The sequence below is a fragment of the Trachemys scripta genome, chromosome 9 (genome assembly GCF_013100865.1).
Source record: "Trachemys scripta elegans isolate TJP31775 chromosome 9, CAS_Tse_1.0, whole genome shotgun sequence".
NCBI classification, from domain to species: domain Eukaryota; kingdom Metazoa; phylum Chordata; order Testudines; family Emydidae; genus Trachemys; species Trachemys scripta.
In genome coordinates this window covers 22,111,362-22,133,060 of record NC_048306.1, presented here as the reverse complement: position 1 = coordinate 22,133,060, position 21,699 = coordinate 22,111,362, and the positions used below count along the sequence as shown (strand labels likewise).

The window sequence follows — 21,699 nt, the reverse complement described above, 5'->3', positions numbered from 1 at the left end:
ACTTCCCTAGGGTCTCAGATGGTCACCTGAGTCCCTAGCTTTTCTTTTCTGCAACATGTCTAAGAATACTCTATTCAGATTTGATTTAATGTTCTTGAGCCACACAAAAACATACTGCAGTATTTGCATTTGACAGTGGTGAAGAAGTTTTCCCTAAAATTCTGCAAGTTACAAACCAGAAAGGAGGGAAATGTTTAAATTTACCCCAGAACTTTTCTTGTTTTATCCTGCCAATGTGGGTCTTGCAACAAGGGGATAACTTTTTGTTCTGACCTAGAAATGTGCTTTCTCTCAAACCTAGAAACAAGGCAGAAACAACAAATGCAATGTATTTCTGTTAAAAACAAAGGCTAAAAATGATCGCCTCATAGCACATCTTAAGTGCCAATTGAGAATGTTATCATTGATCTTAAAACATTAATGCTGACTTTGCATTCCATTTCCAGTGAAGACATTCAAGCTCATTTCCCCCCCTCCTTTAAAACAAAACAAACATTCCATTAATTTCAGTAACAGTTGCAGGTGCTCAACATCTCTCCTGATCAGGTCCATTATACACAAAATACCATGTAGCAGCTCCCATTCTGATAAAGCCAAAGAGGGATGACCCTACTGCTCATAGTCTCCATTTGTATTGGCATACCTTTCAGTAATTTGCATTCAGATAGGCAACTTTTTAAAAAGATTTTTGCTTTAGACCATGATAATAAGCAGCACCTCTCATGACAGTGGGCTTTTGATTTTGTTAAAAAGGTGAAAAACTTTATTGGGGATTGTCATCTTGTTGTTTGGGGGAAGGAAGGGGGGGAAGGAAAGGAAATCTCCCTGGGTTATAATTCTGGTTGAGTCATGGACTCACTGTGGTGTTTGCCAAGTACTTGACTTCCTTAAATCTCAGTAAATTCAGCTGGAGAAATTGGGTAAAAACAAACAAAAAATCCAACAAGAAGAACAAACAGGTGTTCCATCAGTACTGAACCTTTCTGGGGAAATATATTACGAAAAGGAAAATATCTCTGAGGTTTCCAATGGCCTTTTGTGTATAGTCATCCTGAAAATATTTCTGCTTCCTCTGGTTCAAGTTTTAGAGTTTATACTAGAGACTATCTGGTCTTAAAACCTAGTTTTAGACTTATGGAAAACTAATTCAAATAGGAATGTTTTCAAAGTTTTTAAAAAAATATATTATTTCAATAAATAGTTCAAACTTTCCCCTGTGGTAATATGAAATGCAGCAGCCCTTGTTGTAGAGCATACAACCCTGAATATGAAACTGACTACAGGCTGTTTGTAGTGTTCAAACTGATCAGTGTGTGGAGACTGGGGGAGAAAAACTATGTAAATAGTAAGAAGGAAACTAGCTCTGGTTTTATGCTGACTGTATTACTCTCAGTATCTCATTTGCAGTTTGGGCAAGAAAATATCCTGTTATGGGTTTGATCATAATATACTTAATACAAAAAGATGAATGGTAGAGAATTTTTAGTGTCTAAAATGGCAATGAGGACAAGCCTTTTTACGTCTTTTTTCTTCATTAGTAAGATTATTCAGTTTTTAAAGCAAGCTATTTTTAGTCTGATTTCAAAATAAAAACCTTTGTTTTCAGGATATGAGGGAGATAATTGCATAGTATCTAAACGGCTTAAACACTGTAATAAGCACATCGAATACAGAACTCTGGTGAAAAGATCTGTTAGGGACAAAAAAAAGCCTCTCTTTTACACATATTAAGTTATGGTATACACCAGAAATATTGCATCATTTAAATGATTATACATTTAATATCTTGGTGTTAGTTTAACACTTCTAAATGCATTATTTCTGTGGCAATGAATCCCACATCTCAAGAGAAGAAAATCCACTCTTGAATCCCTCTGCCTTAAAGAGAAAAGGGCTCTGCCCAACTCTTAAAATCAAAATTAACCTGTATGCTAACCTCTTTTTTTCATGCTTGCCGTGCTAACATAATTGTCTCATTTTAAAAGGTGACACCTTTAATCTTAGTCTGTTGGTCCAGAATTCTAAGTGTATGCGTGACTCAAATACTTCTTTAGATTCCATGGAAAACTGTATTTTAATGGGAACTTCTTTTCCCTCTGCCTCTCCGCAACAGTTTCCATAAGAGATCAATTTCACACTGGCACTTTTTGCTGGTTGAGCCCTTCTCAAAAGGACCAATAGGTGTAGCTTGGCTTTCCTTTCTGGACAGGAGCAGAAGTGTATCAAACCCTAAACAAGCCTTCCTGAAACTGAGAACTTTTAAATTGCAAATGAGGCCAGTAGAGGTACTTTTCAGGACCAATTATTTTAAACTTCAACACTCTTCTATGTGATCTTTAATGAAAATTAAATGCTGTATGTACTAAAACAATTTCCACTGACTACTGTTGGATTTAGCCATACCGTTAATCTTTGTACAAAAGCATTTTGCAAAATGTTTTTATAAAGTCTTCATACAGTACCTTGTCTTCTAAACCACCCATAGATTTATTTTTTAAAGATACCTTGTGACCTTTAAGTATAATATCTAGAACAATCTGACATTTTGACACCTCTGCAAATCCCTTGTATTCTTGACTTGACTATTAGTATGTGCATGCAGCTCTGGTAGGATTACTCTACATACTGATAGTGATCTTGGCATTTAATCTTGTTTTTTATTTCAGTAACAAAACGGTGCATGGCTGTAAATCTTCAAAATGTAAAACTCAACTAAAAAGGGCAACAGTTTACAACAAAGTTCATCTTGTCAAGATGTATGTTTGTACAATTAGAGTGTGTATCAGAAATCATTTGTAATATAGTGCTAATCAGAGTGCTGTAAAGTAGTAGTCATGGGAACGATTCCATAGTTTCTTGGGATACCATAAAATTGTTGGACTACCCGAAGACCAGCTAGTTAGAAACTTTTCATTCAAGAGGAAGATTTTCTGATTCAGAAATAAAAGGCAGTTTAAAGCACTGCAGCATGTCCTCTGGACTCCTATCGACTAGCATTGGCTTCCTACTGTGGCTTTCAAAATGGTTGTAGAAGCCTGTGTTCTGTTTATAACATCCTGCCTGCTGATAAGCTGTTGAGTGATTTGATTATATGGTCACTACTAGTGTAACTGGAAATCTTAAAAACTGTTACTAAGCAGTTGTCTTAAACACCTCTTATAGGAGACAAACTACTGTAACTCATTTATCCAGAGTCAATAACATGCAGGCCACTGAGTCAAGACTACTTTTATACGGAGCTGTAAAAGGAACAGTGTTACAGGCCTCTTTCCATTCTGACTTGTATAACTGGAAAATACGCCATTTAGAGTAGGTGGTTTCTTGTTTGTATAAATGTTTTCTCTCCTGGAGGTTTTTTGTGTTTGGATTAGAAATTCTAATGGTTGCACATCTGTATATAGTCTCTCACTTCACATGCTACAAATTGATAGTGTTACAATGTGTGTGGGTATCTGGTTGTAAAATGTATTAGTCTTAAGGAAGCTGTTGCTGTTGATACTCTAACATGCTTTAGAGGTTGAGATGGAAGAGGTGCAATATGGCTTTATTTTTTCCACATTCTTCAGAATATTTGAATGAGCTTCATAATGCTGGAATCTTAAATTATGCTTTGCTTGCAATTGTTCTCTCCAGTGCAAGTAGAAGTAGAGTGCTACTCTCATCACTGCTTGGCAGAAAAAAAGGAATATTTAATTAGGTCACAGCTGCCGTAAGTTCTAGTTGGCCCTTTTTAGAGTAAACAAAACATGATGTATACACTCTTTCCCATGGCATTGTCTAGCTGCAGTGTATTTCCGCTGTTGGAAATTCCATCCATAAAATGCATAGGAAAAAACACTCTTCTATGGGAAGAGGGTGAATGAGTGCTTGCTGGTTTTTCTCTCCAGTCCTCCTGACTAGGGAAGGAGACTGCTAGTAATACATGGACATTTTTGTTGTGTTTTTTTTTTGTTTGTTTGTTTTTAATTTGTATAGGTCCAATTCCACAAGGTGTAGAGTGCCTCCTGGATTACCTTCAATGCCTAATGAAATCCATAGGGAGCTGAGTGAGTTTGGCACATTGGAGAATCATGACCTATACAATTGCCTTTTTGCATTTGAACTGATTCTCAGTCACAGATGGAGATACACTTTGGATCCAGTCCTCTGAAGTGCTTAGTACTTTCAGTTCCCACTGAGGTCATTGGGCATTGTCCACCTTGCAGGATCAGACCCCATTCAGGCACAATTGGTCTTCCATTCAAGTTTTAGAGCTGGTGAGTTATGCAATAAATAAATAAATTAAAAATATGGTTCTTGATACTATTCAATAAGAAATATATGGGGGTGACCATTATAGTGGGGCCGGAAGCAAAAACAAAAATTTTTTTTTCCATTTTTAATCTCTTCTCTCCCCTCCACCCCCCAATTTGCAATGAGTGACCAGATTCTTTATGTGGAAATGACTAATGCAAATTGTGAATCTGAAGCCAGTCCTTTTTTACGTTCTGTTCCCATCATATGCAGGCACATGCTCTGTGTGGGTTCTGTGGGGGAAGCCCTTTCCGAATATAGTAGTTTTGTTTTAATTAAAATACTTTTTATACATCACTTGATTAACACAATTAAGCAAATTCTCACAACAGGCAGTGTTAAAACTCTTGTTTTCCTAAATATCTAGCATTAATGGTACTCAGCTCAGTGCCAATTGCAGTCAATGTGATTTGTTAGGTTAAGTATTAAAACCACACATGCTGCTGCATCCATTGGGGTCTTCAAACTGTAAAAGCAATGCAGAAAGACTAGGTTAAAATGTTAGGCCTTTGTCTTTTCTCATAACATTCATTCGTGTATATATGCATCTGTATTACTGTAGTAGTGTACTAATGGTGTACTTTGTAGCACTGGATCTAGTCATCTGTAAACAGAGCACAAGTACTTTTTTCTTATACTAGCCATGATTTGGTCTTTGTAGGAACTTCTCTAAAATTCTGTGTTGTACTCAGCTCAAAACTTGAAATGTTTTTGCTATTTCTGTAAGTCTGTTGGTACTTTGTCTTTAATGTACTTCTTGAGGGACAGTTGTATAAAAATGTGTATGATTAAAGCTCATTTGCTGTTTTCCTTGAAGCTGCATATGTGTTATCAGTTTAGTTGATTCACTGCTGAAAATTTTTTGTACCATGTCTACAGGAGCACTGTGTTCTTTTCTCAAAATGAATTTGGTTGGCTCAAGACACTTCATTTGTATTACAATTTTATTTTTATTTCCTACAAAAATTAAAGTATTTGCATTTTTAAGGTAAAGAGGTTTGTGAGATGTTTCTCTTTGGTCAGTTTTTTTAGCTTGTGAATTCCTACCGTGGGTTAAAATTTAAAATATTAAAATGCCAAATCAATGAAGACTACTAGAAATCACAGTTATCTTAACCAGAGTGATTTTTCCCTCCCTACCACCCAGCCCCGCTCATGTTGACTAGTACGTGACTCCACAAGCAGTCCCACTGGTTTCAGTGGCACTTACTTGCAGAATAAGGTGCTGCTCAATGTCAATAGAGGTCTCAGTCTGATCTGTGGTGAATGATACTAATGAAGCACCATTAACCATCACAATACATGCTGTCCATATTTTCATGCTATCCCAGAGTGATGCTCAGCTTTCCTTTCTATATATTAGAAGGAAACACAATGATTTCTCTTCCTTCATCAAAAACAACCTTCCCTTGACACAAATGACTCCCTAGAAAATGGCATTTGGATGACTTTCAGCAAATTTTTAGTAGCAGCTCTCTAAACTCTGGTCTTGTCCCATCCTGGCAGCTCATTTCCCTAGATCTCATTGTAAAACAGGCCTCTTTAAGAAATGTTGTATTTCTGTTCAAAGCACTCTAGGTTTGATCCTGCAACAACTGGAGTCAGCATTCCCAGTTCCACAGGGCCTGTATCTCTGAATAACAGTTATTCTGTCAGTTGCAGTGTGTTGCCCTAGTGGCCACTGTTCAGTGGTAGCTGAACTGGTTTATTTGGATAGATTTGGACATCAATTTGTGTATAACATTTGGAATCCTTCTGGTGGCGGTGCTATTTAAAGATAATTATATCGACTCCTTTTTAAATCTCAAATCCAGTATGGGCTCTAGGGCTTTTTCCATCCTAAGTGTCCAGCCCACAATTTTTGCCTTGCTGTTCTAGGCAAGAATCCTGAATCATAGCCAGTGCCTTTTCGATTCTCTCCGTAGTTGTGTAAGCTTCTGTAGCTTTCTGAGGATACCAGCTTTCTTTCCATCCCTACTGCGTTGTCTGCAGATTCACACTTCTTAACCTGCTGTTTTTCCTTATCAAGTGGTTACTATTTTCTTTCTGAAAAGAGATTTCTGAACTTAGGTTTTCTGAAACCTAAGATGCATTTAAATCTTAAACTGCTGCTGTGGATGACGCTAATGATGCTGCTTTAATTGAACGGCCCTTCTTAAATTCCAAGAACCATAGAAATAAGTAGAAAAGCCTTAAGTCAGTTAGTGCATTTTCTTTCATACACATACATTCCGCAGGGCAGTGCAGGACTATTCTCTGTAGAACGTCCTCCAGAGTTTTGTACACTATAGTTTTAAATTACTTGAGCAATGAAACTTCCACGAGGTCATAAATAAAATCACACCAGCATGGAAACTTTATTGCAGGCAGTTAAAATTTGTTAATTTGTGGCAGGTATTAGTAGAACATATATTGTAGTAACAACCAATGGGCATGGTTAAGAAACAGCAAAGTTTGTGTATTGTGGGATCCTACTTAAAGATAGATTTTTCTTTAAGTAGAAGACTGGAACCTTAGAATATTGCTGGCCTCTAACATATTTTGTTTCTTTGTTTATAAAACCTGCCCTTCAAAAAGTGGATTTTGTCTTTCATGCTATTTAAAAATCTATCCCCTTTGGAATTTTTCCAATTTTATTTATGACAGTTTTCAAATAGTTTATTCAACTTTAACAGAAATGGATGCAAATGAAATGAGGCAGAACTTTCAGTTAACTTGCTGATCAAAAAATCTTGACAAACGTTAAATTTAGGGGGCCATAATTGTACTCACTAATGTATGTGGAAAACAGGATCAGAATCAGAGAAAGATAAAACAATATATCACGTAAGTCCAGATTTTTAAAGGTAGTTGCAACACCTAATTGATTGAGGAGCCTAACCCTCATTTTCAAAAGGGATTTTAGTACTTAGCCTAAATCCTAATGAGCACACCAACATATAAATACCTTTTTAAAATCTGGGCTGTAGCCCTTATTTAATGCTTTTCAGTTATAGATCTCAAAGCACCTTACAAAGATAGGTGATTTTAATCCCCATTTTACAGACGGGGAAAACTGAGGCACAGATATGCAATGATTTGCTCAAGGATATACAGCAGGTCATCAGCAGAGCTGGGGACAGAACTCTAGCCACTAACTATATCATGATGCCTCAGAGAAACACAAGTATGAGTGTGAATTGCCTCAACACAGTCCTGCCACCCCAATCAAAGACGCTGGCTAAAGAAAAATGTCAAAGGTAGATGCTTCTCAGAAATGTGCCTAAGGTCACTTTGTGTTAACCAGCCCCTGATCAATGGTATCAACTGCTGTATGGAACTTGAAAGTGCAAATTCTATTTCTGTATCCTAAGGCAAAAATGTTCCTGGCAAGTGGGAGTTCTAAATCCTTGCAGGCTTCTAAGATTTTTCTCATTTTAGTAATCTTAAATATTCCTGACAATGTCAATGAAATTCTTCATTTGCCTGTGTTAGGTTTTTCTGATTTGTTGAATTGAGTCTACAAGGCTCTAATTTACATGTCAGGGAAGCTTATTGTCTATTTGACAACTTCTTTGGTGTGGGTGATTTATAATTTCCCTTCACCACTGAATGTGATCTTAAACTTTGAGGAGGCAGATACCATTTTTAGGTGATGTAGGTATGTTGTCAAAGTCTTGTTTTTCCTATCAGCTGTTAGGGTGAGTTGATTTCTCCTGAAGATACCTTGCATTAACTAAAAGTACAGCAATTAGTAAACTTAATTGAAACTTAATTTTTTAAATGAAATCTGCTGTTTTCTGTCAATACAGCACATTAACTAAATCTGAGTTAGGATAAAACTACTTGAGAGGGAAGCAATTAAGTTAAACCACTTCTTAGTTCTACTGAAGATTTTTTTTTGCCTATAAAGTATCCAAAATCTTGTGACCCATTTTGTTTAATTCTCTTTGTGTGGTCTTCATGGTCCTAGAGCCTTTAATATTCCACCTCTCTTACTGGTATAATTTTTATAGGGATTCAGTGTTCGATTTTAAATTTAACTAATAGGGCAGTAGAGCTACATGACAAGTGTAATTTTAAGACTCCATGGCTACATAAAATGACAAACTGATACGGTGTTAAAGATTGAACTACAAATCTTTTAGTTGGCCAGTTTGAAGATCTCAGATTAGTAACAGAATTTATATGCAGAATAAAATTGCACAGAAACAAATATTTTAAACGCTCTCATTGTGTTCCATGCGTGGTGGGGTAGCAGAATTGAGCTCTCAGTGAAGCTTATCAGCTGTTTGGAGAAGAAACACGGAATCCTCAACTTGGACCTTCCCGGATCAGTGAACAAGAGGTTTGTCACAAACTCCTTTGCTCAGGAGTTCATAGCATCAAGTAAAGTGCAGTTCTGAACAGTGCTTCTCTAAAACTGACAAATCCTGTTTCAATTTTTCTATCAAATCTGCTCAGTTTACAAGTTCAAATGTTTTTCTGAGAACCTGGGCTTTTGAGTTTAAAAAAACTTTTCCCCCCCTTTATATGTCAACACCAGTAACACATGTTCTATGGGCCAAATTAGATCCTCACTTGCCTGTCTTCAAGGGGTTTGCATAGATGTAGCTGAGTGCAACTTAAGAATTCCATTGATACATGAGAGAGAATAGATTTCAGTTCACTTTTCCATAGCTGTGTTGGCTCAGCAGAGATGATACAAGTAAAGAACTAAAAATTATTTTTGTCACTAAAGTCAGCAGATCTGTGGCATAAGGAGGTTCTATTTTTATATAGGTTTCAGAGTAGCAGCCCTGTTAGTCTGTATCCGCAAAAAGAACAGGAGTACTTGTGGCACCTTAGAGACTAACAAATTTATTTGAGCATAAGCTTTCGTGGGCTACAGCCCACTTCATTGGATGCATGTAGTGCAAAATACAGTAGGAAGATATATATATCTGTCACACAGAGAATATGAAACAATGGGTGCTACCATGCACTGGAGAGGTTTTAGTTTAGTTTCCACCCCACCATCAACCTCAGCCTGAACTAGTCCACACAAGAGATCTACTTCTTGGATGCTACAGTACTAATAAATGATGGCCACATAAACACCACCCTATACCAGAAACCTACTGACTGCTATACTTACCTACATGCCTCCAGCTTTCATCCAGACCACACCACATGATCCATTGTCTACAGCCAAGCTCTATAATACAATCGCATTTGCTCCAACCCCTCAGACAGAGACAAACACCTACAAGATCTCTATCAAGCATTCTTACAACTATAATACCCACCTGCTGAAGTGAAGAAACAGATTGACAGAGCCAGAAGAGTACCCAGAAGTCACCTACTACAGGACAGACCCAACAAAGAAAGTAACGGAACGCCACTAGCCATCACCTTCAGCCCCCAACTAAAACCTCTCCAGCACATCATCAAGGATCTACAACCTATCCTGAAGGACAATCCATCTCTCTCACAGATCTTGGGATACAGGCCAGTCCTTGCTTACAGACAGCCCCCAAACTTGAAGCAAATACTCACTAGCAACCACACAACAAAAACACTAACCCAGGAACCTATCCTTGCAACAAAGCCCATTGCCAACTCTGTCCACATATCTATTCAGGGGATACCATCATAGGACCTAATCACATCAGCCACACTATCAGAGGCTCGTTCACCTGCACATCTACCAATGTGATCTATGCCATCATAGGCCAGCAATGCTTCTCTGCCATGTACATTGGCCAAACCGGACAGTCTCTACGTAAAAGAATAAATGGATACACATCAGACATCAAGAATTATAACATTCAAAAACCAGTTGGAGAACACTTCGATCTCCCTTGCCACTCGATTTACAAACCTAAAAGTCACAATATTACAACAACAAAAAACTTCAAAAACAGACTCCAATGAGAGACTGCTGAATTGGAATTAATTTGCAAATTGGACACCATTAAATTAGGCTTGAATAAAGACTGAGTGAATGGGCCATTACACAAAGTAAAACTATTTCCCCATGCTTATTTGCCCCCGTTCCCCACCGTTCCTCACATCTCCTTGTCAATGGCTGGAAATGTGCCATTTTTATTACCACTACAAACCGTTCTTTTTCTCTCCTGCTGATTATAGCTCACCTTAACTGATCACTCTCCTTATAGTGTGTATGGTAACACCCATTGTTTCATGTTCTCTGTGTGTGTGTATATATATATATATATATCTTCCTACTGTATTTTCCACTACATGCATCCGATGAAATGGGCTGTAGCCCAAGAAAGCTTATGCTCAAATAAATTTGTTAGTCTCTAAGGTGCCACAAGTACTCCTATTTTTATATAGTTACTCTTCAGAGTAGAACTGTACTTTGAATGGAACACTTGTGCACACTATAGGCACAAGCACTCCCTTGAAATAATAATTTAACATGTAAATGTAATGTGATAGGTGCATGGTGCTTTATATGGTAATTAAGGACAGCCCCCGGGACGAGGCGATTGCAATCTAAGTTGAGCATCAAAAAGGCAGGATATGGGGGAAAATTAATATCCGGCAAGGGGAAAATGGGGAAGTGTATGAAATAAGACTGTAGAATTGCTAAGGTGTGTTAGTTTTCCACTTGATTTCAGTGGAAGCAAGACCAACTCTTATTTTGTATGGATAAACGAACTAGTGTCATCTGCAAATTTTATCAATGCTTTTATGTTTACCTCATGATCATTGGTGGAAATGTGAACAGCATCAGGCGTAGTACCAGTTCCTGCAGAACCCCATTAGAAACACTCCTATTCAGTGATGATTCCCCAATGATGCTACTTTTTGAGATCTGTGAATTAGCCAGTTCTAAATCCCTTTAACATTTGCTTTATTGATTTAGTACGGTGCTAATATTTTAATCAGAATGTGGTGCTGTACTAAGTCAAACACCTTAAAAAAGTCCAAGTATATTAGATCTACATAGTTACCTTTATCAAATAAACTTGTAATTTCAATGAATGAAGTCAAGTTTGTTTGACAAAAACTATTTTCCATAAACCATGTTGACTGGCATTAAGTATATTCCCATCCTTTAATTCTTTATCAATTTAAATCCTATATAAGCTTTTTTGTTGTTTTGTCCTGGAATGATGTCAAACTAATGAGACTATAATTACCGAGGTCATTCCACTTGCCCTTTTTGCATATTGACACAACATTAGCACTCTTCCAGTCTTCTGGAATTTTCCCAGTATTCCAAGATTTATTAAAAATTAACATCAGCAGGCCGGAGATTTCCTCAGCCCACTCTTTTAGGAGTCTTAGGTGCATGTTATCCTGGCCTGCTGACTTAAAAATGTTTATTCTAGTAGACATTCTTTAACATCCTCCTTACTTATTAATGAATTGGAAAGTACGTTATCATCCTTATGTGATACAAATACAACATCCTACTTTATTTCAAATGAACAGAATATTGAACACTTCTGCTTTTTTTGTTATTTTTATCATCTTTACTTATAATGGGCCTCTACCATTGCTAGAATTTCTTTTGTTCCTTATATACTTAAACTCTTTGATGTACTTTGTGCTGCCAGCTATATATGTTTTTTTCCCCTGATCTCTTTAGCTTTCCTTATCGATTTTCTACTCTTCATAACTTATTTGTATTGATTGCTATCCATTTCCCTTTTTTCCCATTTATGTTGCTTTTTTATTTCTAATTTCTGACTTTACTTCACCATTGAACCAGGATATGCTTATAGCCCAAGTTATCCTCTTTCCTGATGTGGAATCATAGCTTCTTGGCCATACAATAAACTCTTCTTAAACAACTCCCAATTTTCATTCACATTTTTCCTCCCAATCAATTTTGTTCACAATATTCCTGAGCTTTGGGAATTAGTCCTTTCCAAGCAATAGGATCTGCTTTATATCATATTTGGAGTTAGTGAAATTCCAAATAGACTGAAAGTCTACAAATTTTTCAGTGAATTTCAAATTTCCTGTAGTAATAATTCTTAGTGTTGCATAGCACTTAACAATTTTCAAAGTGTTGCACAAACTAATTCTGACTATACCGCTTGTTGAAGGGTTAAAAGCAAAAAAGGCTTCCTTATCAGAGTACCCCTTGATTTAGTTCTTTCATTGGAGATTTTTTCCTGGATAATTTTTTTTTTCTTGCTATCTCATAGCTCTGATAATGCTACTTCAGACTGTCAGACAATTACTCCCCCACCTCAAAAGGTTTAAAATGAACTGGCTAAGATAAAATTACACTCCTGCCTGCTGACAGCTTTTGATAACACGGTCCAAACACTGCTGATCCTCCTCCTCCCAAAGTACTGGAGATTTTTGCCTTGTTGCATGCTGCTTAATTTTGTAATACCAAAGAGGTGGTTGGGAAGGAGGGTGTATACTGGTCCATATGCCTGAAAACCATCTTCAGTAAAGCATCATGAAAACTTCCTCTTATAAACATAAACTCACACACACACACACACACACACACACACACATACACACCTCCCCCCCAACCATTCTCCTTTTAGAAATGAGGGCAGGCCAATTGTCAGCTCAGTCTTTCCACAGGTTAATAATAAAACAAACTGAAAGCTTCGAAATCACGTTGCTCTGAAGGTGTAAAAGGTGTCGGGGGAGAGGGGAGATTAGAGGCTGAGAGAACATAGGGTTGAATGATAGGAGAGCATGGAGCAAGATTTAGAGATCGCAAAAACTGCCAGTGTGGGTGTAACTAACACATGGTGTAAGTCCAGGGCAGGAAACTGACCAGCAATCTAGTTGTTAAGAAATATACTCAAGTAAGTCTGCATAAAATTTACTGACTTTGGAGGGGATGTAATGAAACAAATATATTATGTGTGTCTGGTCTGTGCTCATATCTTGGTTCCAACCCTCCACAGCATCTGCCTGATTGTCCCCCTATCCCCTAAAAGCATCACCATCCCACCCCTCTAAATTTACCCTTCTCAGTGAGAACTTTCCAAGAATGGAAGTAGTAAGATAAAACGCCTGTGGGGCTAAAATTAGCTCGAGCCCTGGCCTTTATCCCTGCTAGTGGCATTTCAGCTGTGTGCCTGACGACCTGCGTTGCTCCAGTTCTACAGAGCTGGTGCCCCATTCCTGCGTGAGGCTTCTCCTCCTGGGAAGATCGTTTCTCTCTTTTTTTTTTAAAAGGTGAAAGAGAATTAGCACTGGGACAAGCTGCCTGCTTCACAGCACTAGGTGAGCATCAACTACCTCACAGAGGTAAGACAGCAACATAATAATGGCCAGGCAGCTTTGGCAACTTTAAAGTAACTTGGTAACCACAGCTTTAAATATGTAAGTACATGTAGTATTGGTATTATACTCTATTAACTGTGACTGAACTCTTTCTATCTGAAGATCAAACATGCGCATGTTTTGCTTCAATGTATAGACGATTATCTCATTTTTGGCTATTCTGATTAGTAATTATATTAAATATATATTTCTCACTACAGTATTTACACTATCAAAGTGTCACTGCATGGATGCTTTTGCACACTCTTCTAATACATTGATTTATTAGTAAATATTACAGCTATCCTTTGTTTTCAATATCTTTTCCTTTAAGTATATCTGTGCATTCCTTTCAAATCAAGTCCTATGTTTAAAAAAATCAGTTGTGTATAATTTTATGCTGTTTCTCCTCTAGAGCGCCAAGGCTTCATTGCTGTATTAACTTAGGGTAATTGTTTGTTTGAAACAAGTTTAGAAGATACAGACGCAACAGATTCATGTATTCACAAACTGCCACAAAACTTATTCAACCAAATCAGAAAATGTAGCTGCTAAGATGGAATGGTACATGGGAACCTCCTTAGATCGGGGCATAGACTAGTTTTTTTTATTGGAGCTTTAGTTAAAACTAATAAAATGACAGCTGTTGAATGTCATTTTAATGCGTAGTTTTGGATCATAACTAAATTTGTCTGCTTTTAATAAAGTGAGATAAATGAGCTTCTGTTCCGAACTCAGCATTTCCTTTACTATTACAATCCCTAATTATTTGGCTGGGGGGTGCTAACCTTCCCCCCGTCTCCAGTTGTTTACATCTAAGTAGATACACTTCTTAATACAAAGCTAGTGGGTATCATCCAATTGTTAGCGTCGTTCTTGTCAGAGATGTGTTTGCAGGAATAGACTAGTTGCATAATGCAGTTAACTTGACAAATAGAGAATTTCAGCTCCTAATAAAAGTATTTGCAGGAATCATTTAGGAGAAGGAATGGATAGAGCTGTTACTGACGCATCTTCTGTTAGAGGAAATTCTAGATGCTTTGGGATTGGAATGTGTCAAGAATTCCTTCTGCCCTTCCCTAAGTTATAGCATTTCACAGCTGGTCAGGTGCATTGTGGGGGATTTCACATTCCTCAGAAGCATTAGGAATTGGCCAGGGCAGAGGCTAGATACCAGACTAACTGGATCAATGGACTGATCCCATATGGCAAACCTCCATATTCCATGACAGCTTCTGTGTAATAGAAACAATTGTCAGACATTTCTCCTGCCCATAAGACAAATGTAAATGCAGCTTGGTTCTGCTGCCCTGCTCAGGGATAGGAAAAACCTGCTCTGTAAAACAGTAGCTCTCAAACAGTGGTCCAGGGTCCCCAGCAAGTTTTGTGGGTCTGTCAAGCAGGACCAGTGTTAGACACACTGGGACCTAGTGGGCAGAAAGCTGAAGTCCCATTGCATGGGGCTGAAGCCCAGGACCCTGAACCCCGCCACCTGGGGCTGAAGCAGAAGCCTGAGCAACTTAGTTTCATAGTGTGCCCTGTGGTGTGGGGCCCCGGGAAATTGCCCTGCTTTCTACCCTTTTAATGCTGGCTTTTATATGCAGAAAATGAGTTGTTGTGGCACAAGTGGGCCATGGAGTTTTTATAGCATGTTGGGGAGGCCTCAGGGAAAAGAAGGTTGAGAACCCCTGCAGTAAGAGATTCAGCTGCTTGTATATTTAATTCAGAAAATCCCTGACTATCCTTTCTGAAAATGCTTAATTAGAATTTCATTTTTAATTAATGCTACAATTCTCTTTTAAATAATAGTAATAATAATACAACATGGCTATTCCAGTCACTTAAAAATTGCAAGATAGAAAAAATGTCCAGGCTGGTTGTCTATTGTACCTGTAAATGTCAGTAACACTGCCAGCTCCTAAGCTTTCTTGAACATTATCTAGATCCCAAAGTGCTTTGCAAAAGTAGCTGTTGGCTAAGCATTATTATTCCCATTTTACAGATGGTGTTTGCTGAGGCACGATGAGCTTAAGGGGCAGATTTTCAAAATTGTTCAGCACCCAACAACTTCCATTAAGAAAAATGGGAGCTGGTGAGTTCTGAGCACTTTTGTAAATGTAGCTGCCTCATTTAGTAGTTGGATGCTGAACTCTTCCAAAAATCTAGCCTTAAGTGACTTCCCCAGAGCCATACAACAAGAGGGTACTGAAGCCAAGTCTTGTGAATCCTAGCTCCATGCCTAATCCAGTACCCTCTTCCTTCACCCTCAAAAAATCCATTCAAAACCAAGATAAGAATTAGTAGTAGGTGCCACAGTGATTATTGCTTTCTGAATACCTACATGGGTGTAGGTAGATTGAGGTTTCTTAGCCCATGCTCATATTGGAGCATTGGTCCAGATCTTTTTGTCATAAAACTTTGTGGTTTTCCTCTGACCTATCAGTGTGGGAATAAATGTAAGTGTTTGTCTGAGAAAGGAATGACTATAATGTAATCAATTATTTTGTCCTTATGCTTCTCCACTTGAGTCTGAGATTCCCCAGAGCGGAGAATGAAGCTGTTTTTAGAACTAGTTCCTAATCCTGTTTCTTGTTCCATAGATCTCATGCTTTACACAGTTCATGATGAGAGTTATACTTAAGAGACAAACCAAAAATGAATCTAATGGATATAACCAAAATCTTCTCCATGCTCCAGCCCAGAGAAAATGAAGACGATAATGGAGAAAGACAAGATCTGAACCAAGCAGTGTCCCAGGATGATTATCAAACTCTTGATGAACTCTTGTGCCAAGACAGATACAAAACATTTATTAACAGCAGAAGTGGTTGGGGGGTACCTGGGACCCCACTTCGCCTAGCAGCTTCAAAGGGCCATCTGAGAAGTTTAGAAGTTCTCTTGGCCCATGGAGCAGAAGTGGACAGTCTAGATGTGAAAGCGCAAACTCCGCTATTCACTGCTGTTAGTAATGGCCACCTAGATTGTGTTAAAGCACTATTGGAGGCAGGGGCCAGTCCTTCCGGCAGCATCTACAATAACTGTTCTCCACTGCTCACGGCCTCTAGAGATGGAGATGTCAGCATTCTGCAAGAACTCTTAGACTATGGGGCAGAAGTCAATGTTAAAGCAAGAGTCCCAGAGTGGGCTGCCAACTCTGCAGCTTGTTCTGGCCCTTTATATCTCTCAGCGGTCTATGGACATCTGGAGTGTTTTAAAATGCTGCTGCTTTATGGAGCAGATCCCAATTACAACTGCACTGAGAAGAAAATGATCGCGCGAATCAAGCAGCCCAAGACTGTGCTTGAAATCTGCCTGAGACATGGTTGTGGGAGTGAATTCATAAAACTGCTCATTGATTTTGGAGCCAATGTGTACTTACCTAACATCGCAGGAGATGATAAGATCTCGCCGAATAGTGAGGCATTGGCGCTGCTGATCAGGGAAAGAGGTAACTTGTATGCACTGCCATAGATTTGGAAACTTGCACTAGCCTTACAGCTTTGATAGTACATCACTTGGGTAGTACGCCAATTTCCAAAAAAGCAACTTGAGATCAGTTTGAGTAAGGGCTTTTGGTTAGCCTAAATTTCCTTGGAGTTTCAGTTGGACACAGTATTTTTTCACTTCCTGTCCTAACCTGTTGGGTGGTGTTGCTGGCAGCTAGTAACTGCTACTTTTCACCCCAGAAGTAGTTGCATTCTTCAGGATAAAAAAATGAACTGATGCTAAATCTACTAGCTGCCTATTGGTTGGTAGGATTAAAATACAATGTTGCTTGCTTGCCCCAAGAGCTTCTCAGAAACTTCATAGAATGTCAGGGTTGGAAGGGACCTCAGGAGATCATTTAGTCTAACCCTCTGCTCAGAGCAGGACCAATCCCCAGACAGATTTTTGCCCCAGATCCCTAAATGGCTCCCTCAAGGATTGAACTCACAACCCTGGGTTTAGCAGGCCGATGCTCAAACCACTGAGCTATCCCTCCCCCGCTGCTAAAGAAGGTACGGTTTAGAGATAAGGCCATTGGTGACATAGCTGTCAGTGTAGATCACACAGGACTCCATCTCACCATCACCTAGAGCAGGGGTTCTCAAACTGGGGGTCGGGACCCCTCCGGGGGTTGCGAGCTGTCAACCTCCACCCCAAACCCCACTTTGCCTCCAGCATTTATAATGGTGTTAAATATATAATAAGTGTTTTTAATTTATAAGGGGGGTCGCACTCAGAGGCTTGCTATGTGACAGGGGTCACCAGTAAAAAAGTTTGAGAGCCACTGACCTAGAGTTTTCACATTAAGAGCTAATGAGCCTGTAGTAGCTTCACCACAAGACTCCTCTGCATTCAAAGCTGTTTAACTCCCTCCCTTCCTTCTCCCATCACCAAATCTTCAGTACATGGAGTACCTAAAACAAAGGAAGGTTACCTTCCTCTCCTTCATCAGTATAGCCTGGTCTGAAAATCTCCACTGCCACAACCCAACTGAGTTGACTGCAGAAAATGTTACCACAGCAAGGAGTAAGGGTGAGTCTTGAGGGAAGAAAAGATGATCAAAGTCACTATGGCCAGGAATCAAATCAAACTGATACTTGGGATTCTCCTTCCTTCCCACCTCCTGTTATTATCAGGTGCCAAAGTGGGGGAACAGGTACGGTGATCTCAGCAGTTTGGTACAGACATTGGATCAATTAGTGTCTTGTGGAGGGGGCAGCAGGAGGAGTAGAAATATGCATAGGAACAATTAGTATTTGGTCTTCCAGAATCTGAAAGAGAATGTGGGAGGAGAGGGATGGAAGATGGGGGTGGAGGAGAAGAGGATGGCTAGACACATTAACTTCATCCTCTTGATGTTCTCCTCAAAGTGATTCTGAACAGAATTTGCCACCAGTGCAGCTCCACTATTGGTAGCAAGTGTGGGAGGACTCGTGTAGACAGGGCTCTGGTACTTTTACCAACCTAACATGCTCTCAGCAAAGTTAGGTGATGCCAGTGGTAGTGCTAGTGGCTGGTTCTCCCACTGTTGTGCTTATCCCACAGAGCTGACTTGTACTAGTGGGAGACTGCCCTAAAATTTTCAGTATAGGTACAGCCCTTGTGAAACCCCCGTAACTAAACTCATCATTTAACATGTTGAGTAGCCCAGTCACAGCAAGGAGCTTGTCCCATGCCCCTGCCTTTGAGGAAAAAACTGAAAGGGGAAAAGCTACAAGAAGAAGATGGTTTCCAGACAAGTTGCCTTCTGTGTATAGAGTGGCATGGAGATGCAGTACCTTAATGCCAGGCAGACGCCTCAGTGAGCTTATAGGTGTGTGACCATATGACCGGGGGAATGGGCGGGAGAGAATGTGGCCAAAGGATGTATCCCAGCAGCATTTGAATTTTACCCATCTAGAGCAAAATGTCATTGTCACGGATGATCAGATTGCTCTAGTTTATTAAAATTCACAACACTGAGCCAGTTTGCATTATGTAACCTGAACCACGCAAGCCCATCTGCCTTCGGGAATGCCACTGTGAAACAGTATCTATCATCATCCAGGATACGCCCATCGATATGGCTCCCAGGTGCCAGGTGGCATTGCAATGTAATTTATTCATTTAAAATGTTGCAGTTGTCATCCCCTTTATGGCTGGTCAAAAGCCAAGCAGAATATATATTACAGTGCATGAGGAGTGTGCTGTGAGAGAGACTCATTCTAGGTGCTCCCTTTGCTTAAGGTAGAAGGTTTTGAATGTCCTGAAAGTTTACAGTCATTTTTCCCCCCTTCCCCCATCTTGTGCAGCTCATCCAAAATCCTTGATGTCTCAGTCCAGGCTGGCTGTCAGGAAGCTTCTGAAACTGACCAACAGCGCATGTGCCATAGATCAACTGGGGATCCCACCTGTGCTAGTGAACTACCTCAAACATCACTCTTAAGGGAAGATCAGAGCAACAGTTTTGAAGACAAAGTTCTATGTAATGAGTTGACCACCTCAATAAAGAGCCATTGTGGAGTAGCAATTATGCAGTACATGGAAGCCATGATTCAGTCATCATTACTTGCTGTGTGTGTGTGTTTGCTTAAATTACGTCTCCAAAAGGCAGCTTTGCTTTATTGGAACAAACCAGACAAACTGGTAAAAGGTGATAACAGTAGATGAAGATCGAAAAGAACTTGCCTCTAGCAGTGCATTAAATGGACCGGAGAATGTTTGAAAAAAATCTGGTTTAAGTTTTTTATATCATTTTGGTGTTATACCCTCATAACTTAATCCTCTTACACCTTATTTGTTACAATCAAATTCAAAAAATGTCCGTATGGCTATGTCAGAACCTGAAAGGCAAGGCTGGTTTTCTCTCCTACTTTTATGGGGGAGAGGACAGGAGGTACAATAGGATAAAGAGTGTTGGTCTTTGCTCTGTGTTGTGGCTTTAGTTGCACATAGTTAGCTGTCTTGTTTTTTTTTAAATACCTCTTTCCTGGAAAGCTATAAAAGTGCACCTCAGCCTTTCAGAGCTGGGACTAAAAGCTGCATCTAGACTTGTGATTTACATCAGAATTGTGTGTGGGTGAATTCAGAGCTGGTGAAGTTTGTCAGAGCTGGAGATTGGAGCGCTTGGAGCACCCTACAAAGGATATGTCTTCACTACCCGCTGGATTGGTGGGCAGTGATTGATCCAGCAGGGATCGATTTATCGCATCTAGTCTAGATGCGATAAATCGACCCCCAAGCGCTCTCCCGTTGACTCCTGTACTCCAGCACCGCGAGAGGCACAGGTAGAGTCAACGGGAGAGTGCTTGGGGGTCGATTTATTGCGTCTAGACTAGACACAATAAATCGATCCCTGCTGGATCGATCACTGCCCGCCGATCCGGCGGGTCGTGAAGACATACCCTTTGTGATTCCCATGGGGGTCAGAAGGTGGCCATTCAATCTTTGGTCTCTGCTGAGACTGATAAACAGGAGGCTAATTAGTACCTGATAAGGACAACTATTTCACTAGCTGTATAGCACTGAGCAAATGCTTAGTAATATAGACAGTAATCATAGTCCACAGAACAGCCATCAACTGGTAATACCTTCCAATCCTGGGCTGGATTTGAAATGGTGACCTAGAGGCAAAAGGCTGTTTCATATGCAGTCCCCTGAGCCCTCCTCCCCTCCCATATGTAACTTTTTAAAGACTCAAACACACCGTTCAATCTTCTCCTTAAAGATGGTTCAAGGCAGGATTAAGGGGAGAGAATTTTTGTCCAACCTGTTGTGTGCATATGAATCTACAGTTTTTAAAAAAAGTATGTTATTGTTGTGATTAAATTATTCAGGCCTGTTTGGTAAAATACTATTTCATTGTTAGTGGAAGAGACTGGAAGCCCTCTTGGTGCGGTATGTAAATCCAAATTTGGCACTATATTAGTTGGGAACGTGACTCTCATCCCTGCCTAGCTCTTGTACAACATTTTAGCTCTCTAGGGGCTTTACAAAAGTCAGTAAGTATCATTATCGTCGGGGCACAAAGTGGTGAAGTGGCTTACCCAAGGTCACTTGGCAAGGCAGTGGAAGAGCTGAGAAGAGACTCCATTGACATGTCTACACTACTCACTTCTGCTAGCATAGCTGTGTTGGCCAGGGGCGTGACGAGGTGTGATTTGTGACCTACACATTCTGCTGTCAGAAGCCCCTATTATGAACATAGTTATACCAGCCAAACTGCACTTTTACCAGTAGAGCTTTTTATGTTTGGGTGAGTGAGCTGGAATAAGGTACTCTGGCAAGGGGATGATATGAGCGGTGTCCGCCCTAGGAGTACTTTGCCAGTCTAGTATACCTATACCAGCAAAGTGCTCTTTGCGTAACCCTGTCCCGGTCTCCTGAGTCATAGTCCAGTACTCTAGCCACTAGAAACACTGCTTCCTTTACTTACCCACCTCGCAGGGCTGGTTGTGAGGATTGGGTAATGCTTTTAAGATGAAAAGCTGTCTTTGTGCTAAGTGCTATGTGCAGTAACAACTTACCATTAAAAACTTAGCTATTAAATCTCTAAATGTTATGAACTAGGGCCAACTCTTTAGAATAGGACCTACCAAATTCCACTTGATAATACAGCCATTAAATGTGTGTTGTGAAAAACAAAAGCATCTAATACCATGGGAGAGGGGAGCTTTTCCTTCCCATTTCTAGTGAACCTTA

General features: G+C 39.6%; 1 protein-coding gene across 4 annotated transcripts; it reads left to right on the top strand.

Moving 5' to 3' along the window:
* The first annotated feature begins 13,315 nt into the window (after positions 1-13,315).
* On the top strand, positions 13,316-19,545 carry ASB12 (ankyrin repeat and SOCS box containing 12). 4 transcript variants are annotated; one of them, XR_004647048.1, is made up of 4 exons: positions 13,316-13,518; positions 16,134-16,981; positions 17,922-18,051; positions 19,311-19,398. XR_004647048.1 is itself a non-coding variant. In XM_034781027.1 (3 exons), the coding sequence occupies exons 2-3, from the start codon at positions 16,189-16,191 to the stop codon at positions 19,442-19,444; spliced, it is 927 nt and encodes a 308-aa protein (XP_034636918.1). In that variant the 5' UTR covers positions 13,317-13,494; positions 16,134-16,188; the 3' UTR covers positions 19,445-19,545. The 4 variants fall into 4 exon arrangements, 3 of the variants coding, with proteins under 3 accessions (XP_034636918.1, XP_034636916.1, XP_034636915.1); XM_034781027.1 differs by lacking the exon at positions 17,922-18,051 and having other exon boundaries at positions 13,317-13,494; positions 19,311-19,545; XM_034781025.1 differs by lacking the exon at positions 17,922-18,051 and having other exon boundaries at positions 13,317-13,593; positions 19,311-19,545.
* Positions 19,546-21,699: the final 2,154 nt, after the last annotated feature.

What these genes read in the sequence shown, in the direction of transcription:
- ASB12 (XM_034781027.1), top strand. Translation starts at nt 16,189, where the DNA reads ATGAATCTAATGGATATAACCAAAATCTTCTCCATGCTCCAGCCCAGA. An exon ending in GCTGCTGATCAGGGAAAGAG is followed by an intron (nt 16,982 to 19,310) that starts GTAACTTGTATG and finishes CATCTTGTGCAG; the next exon opens with CTCATCCAAAATCCTTGATG.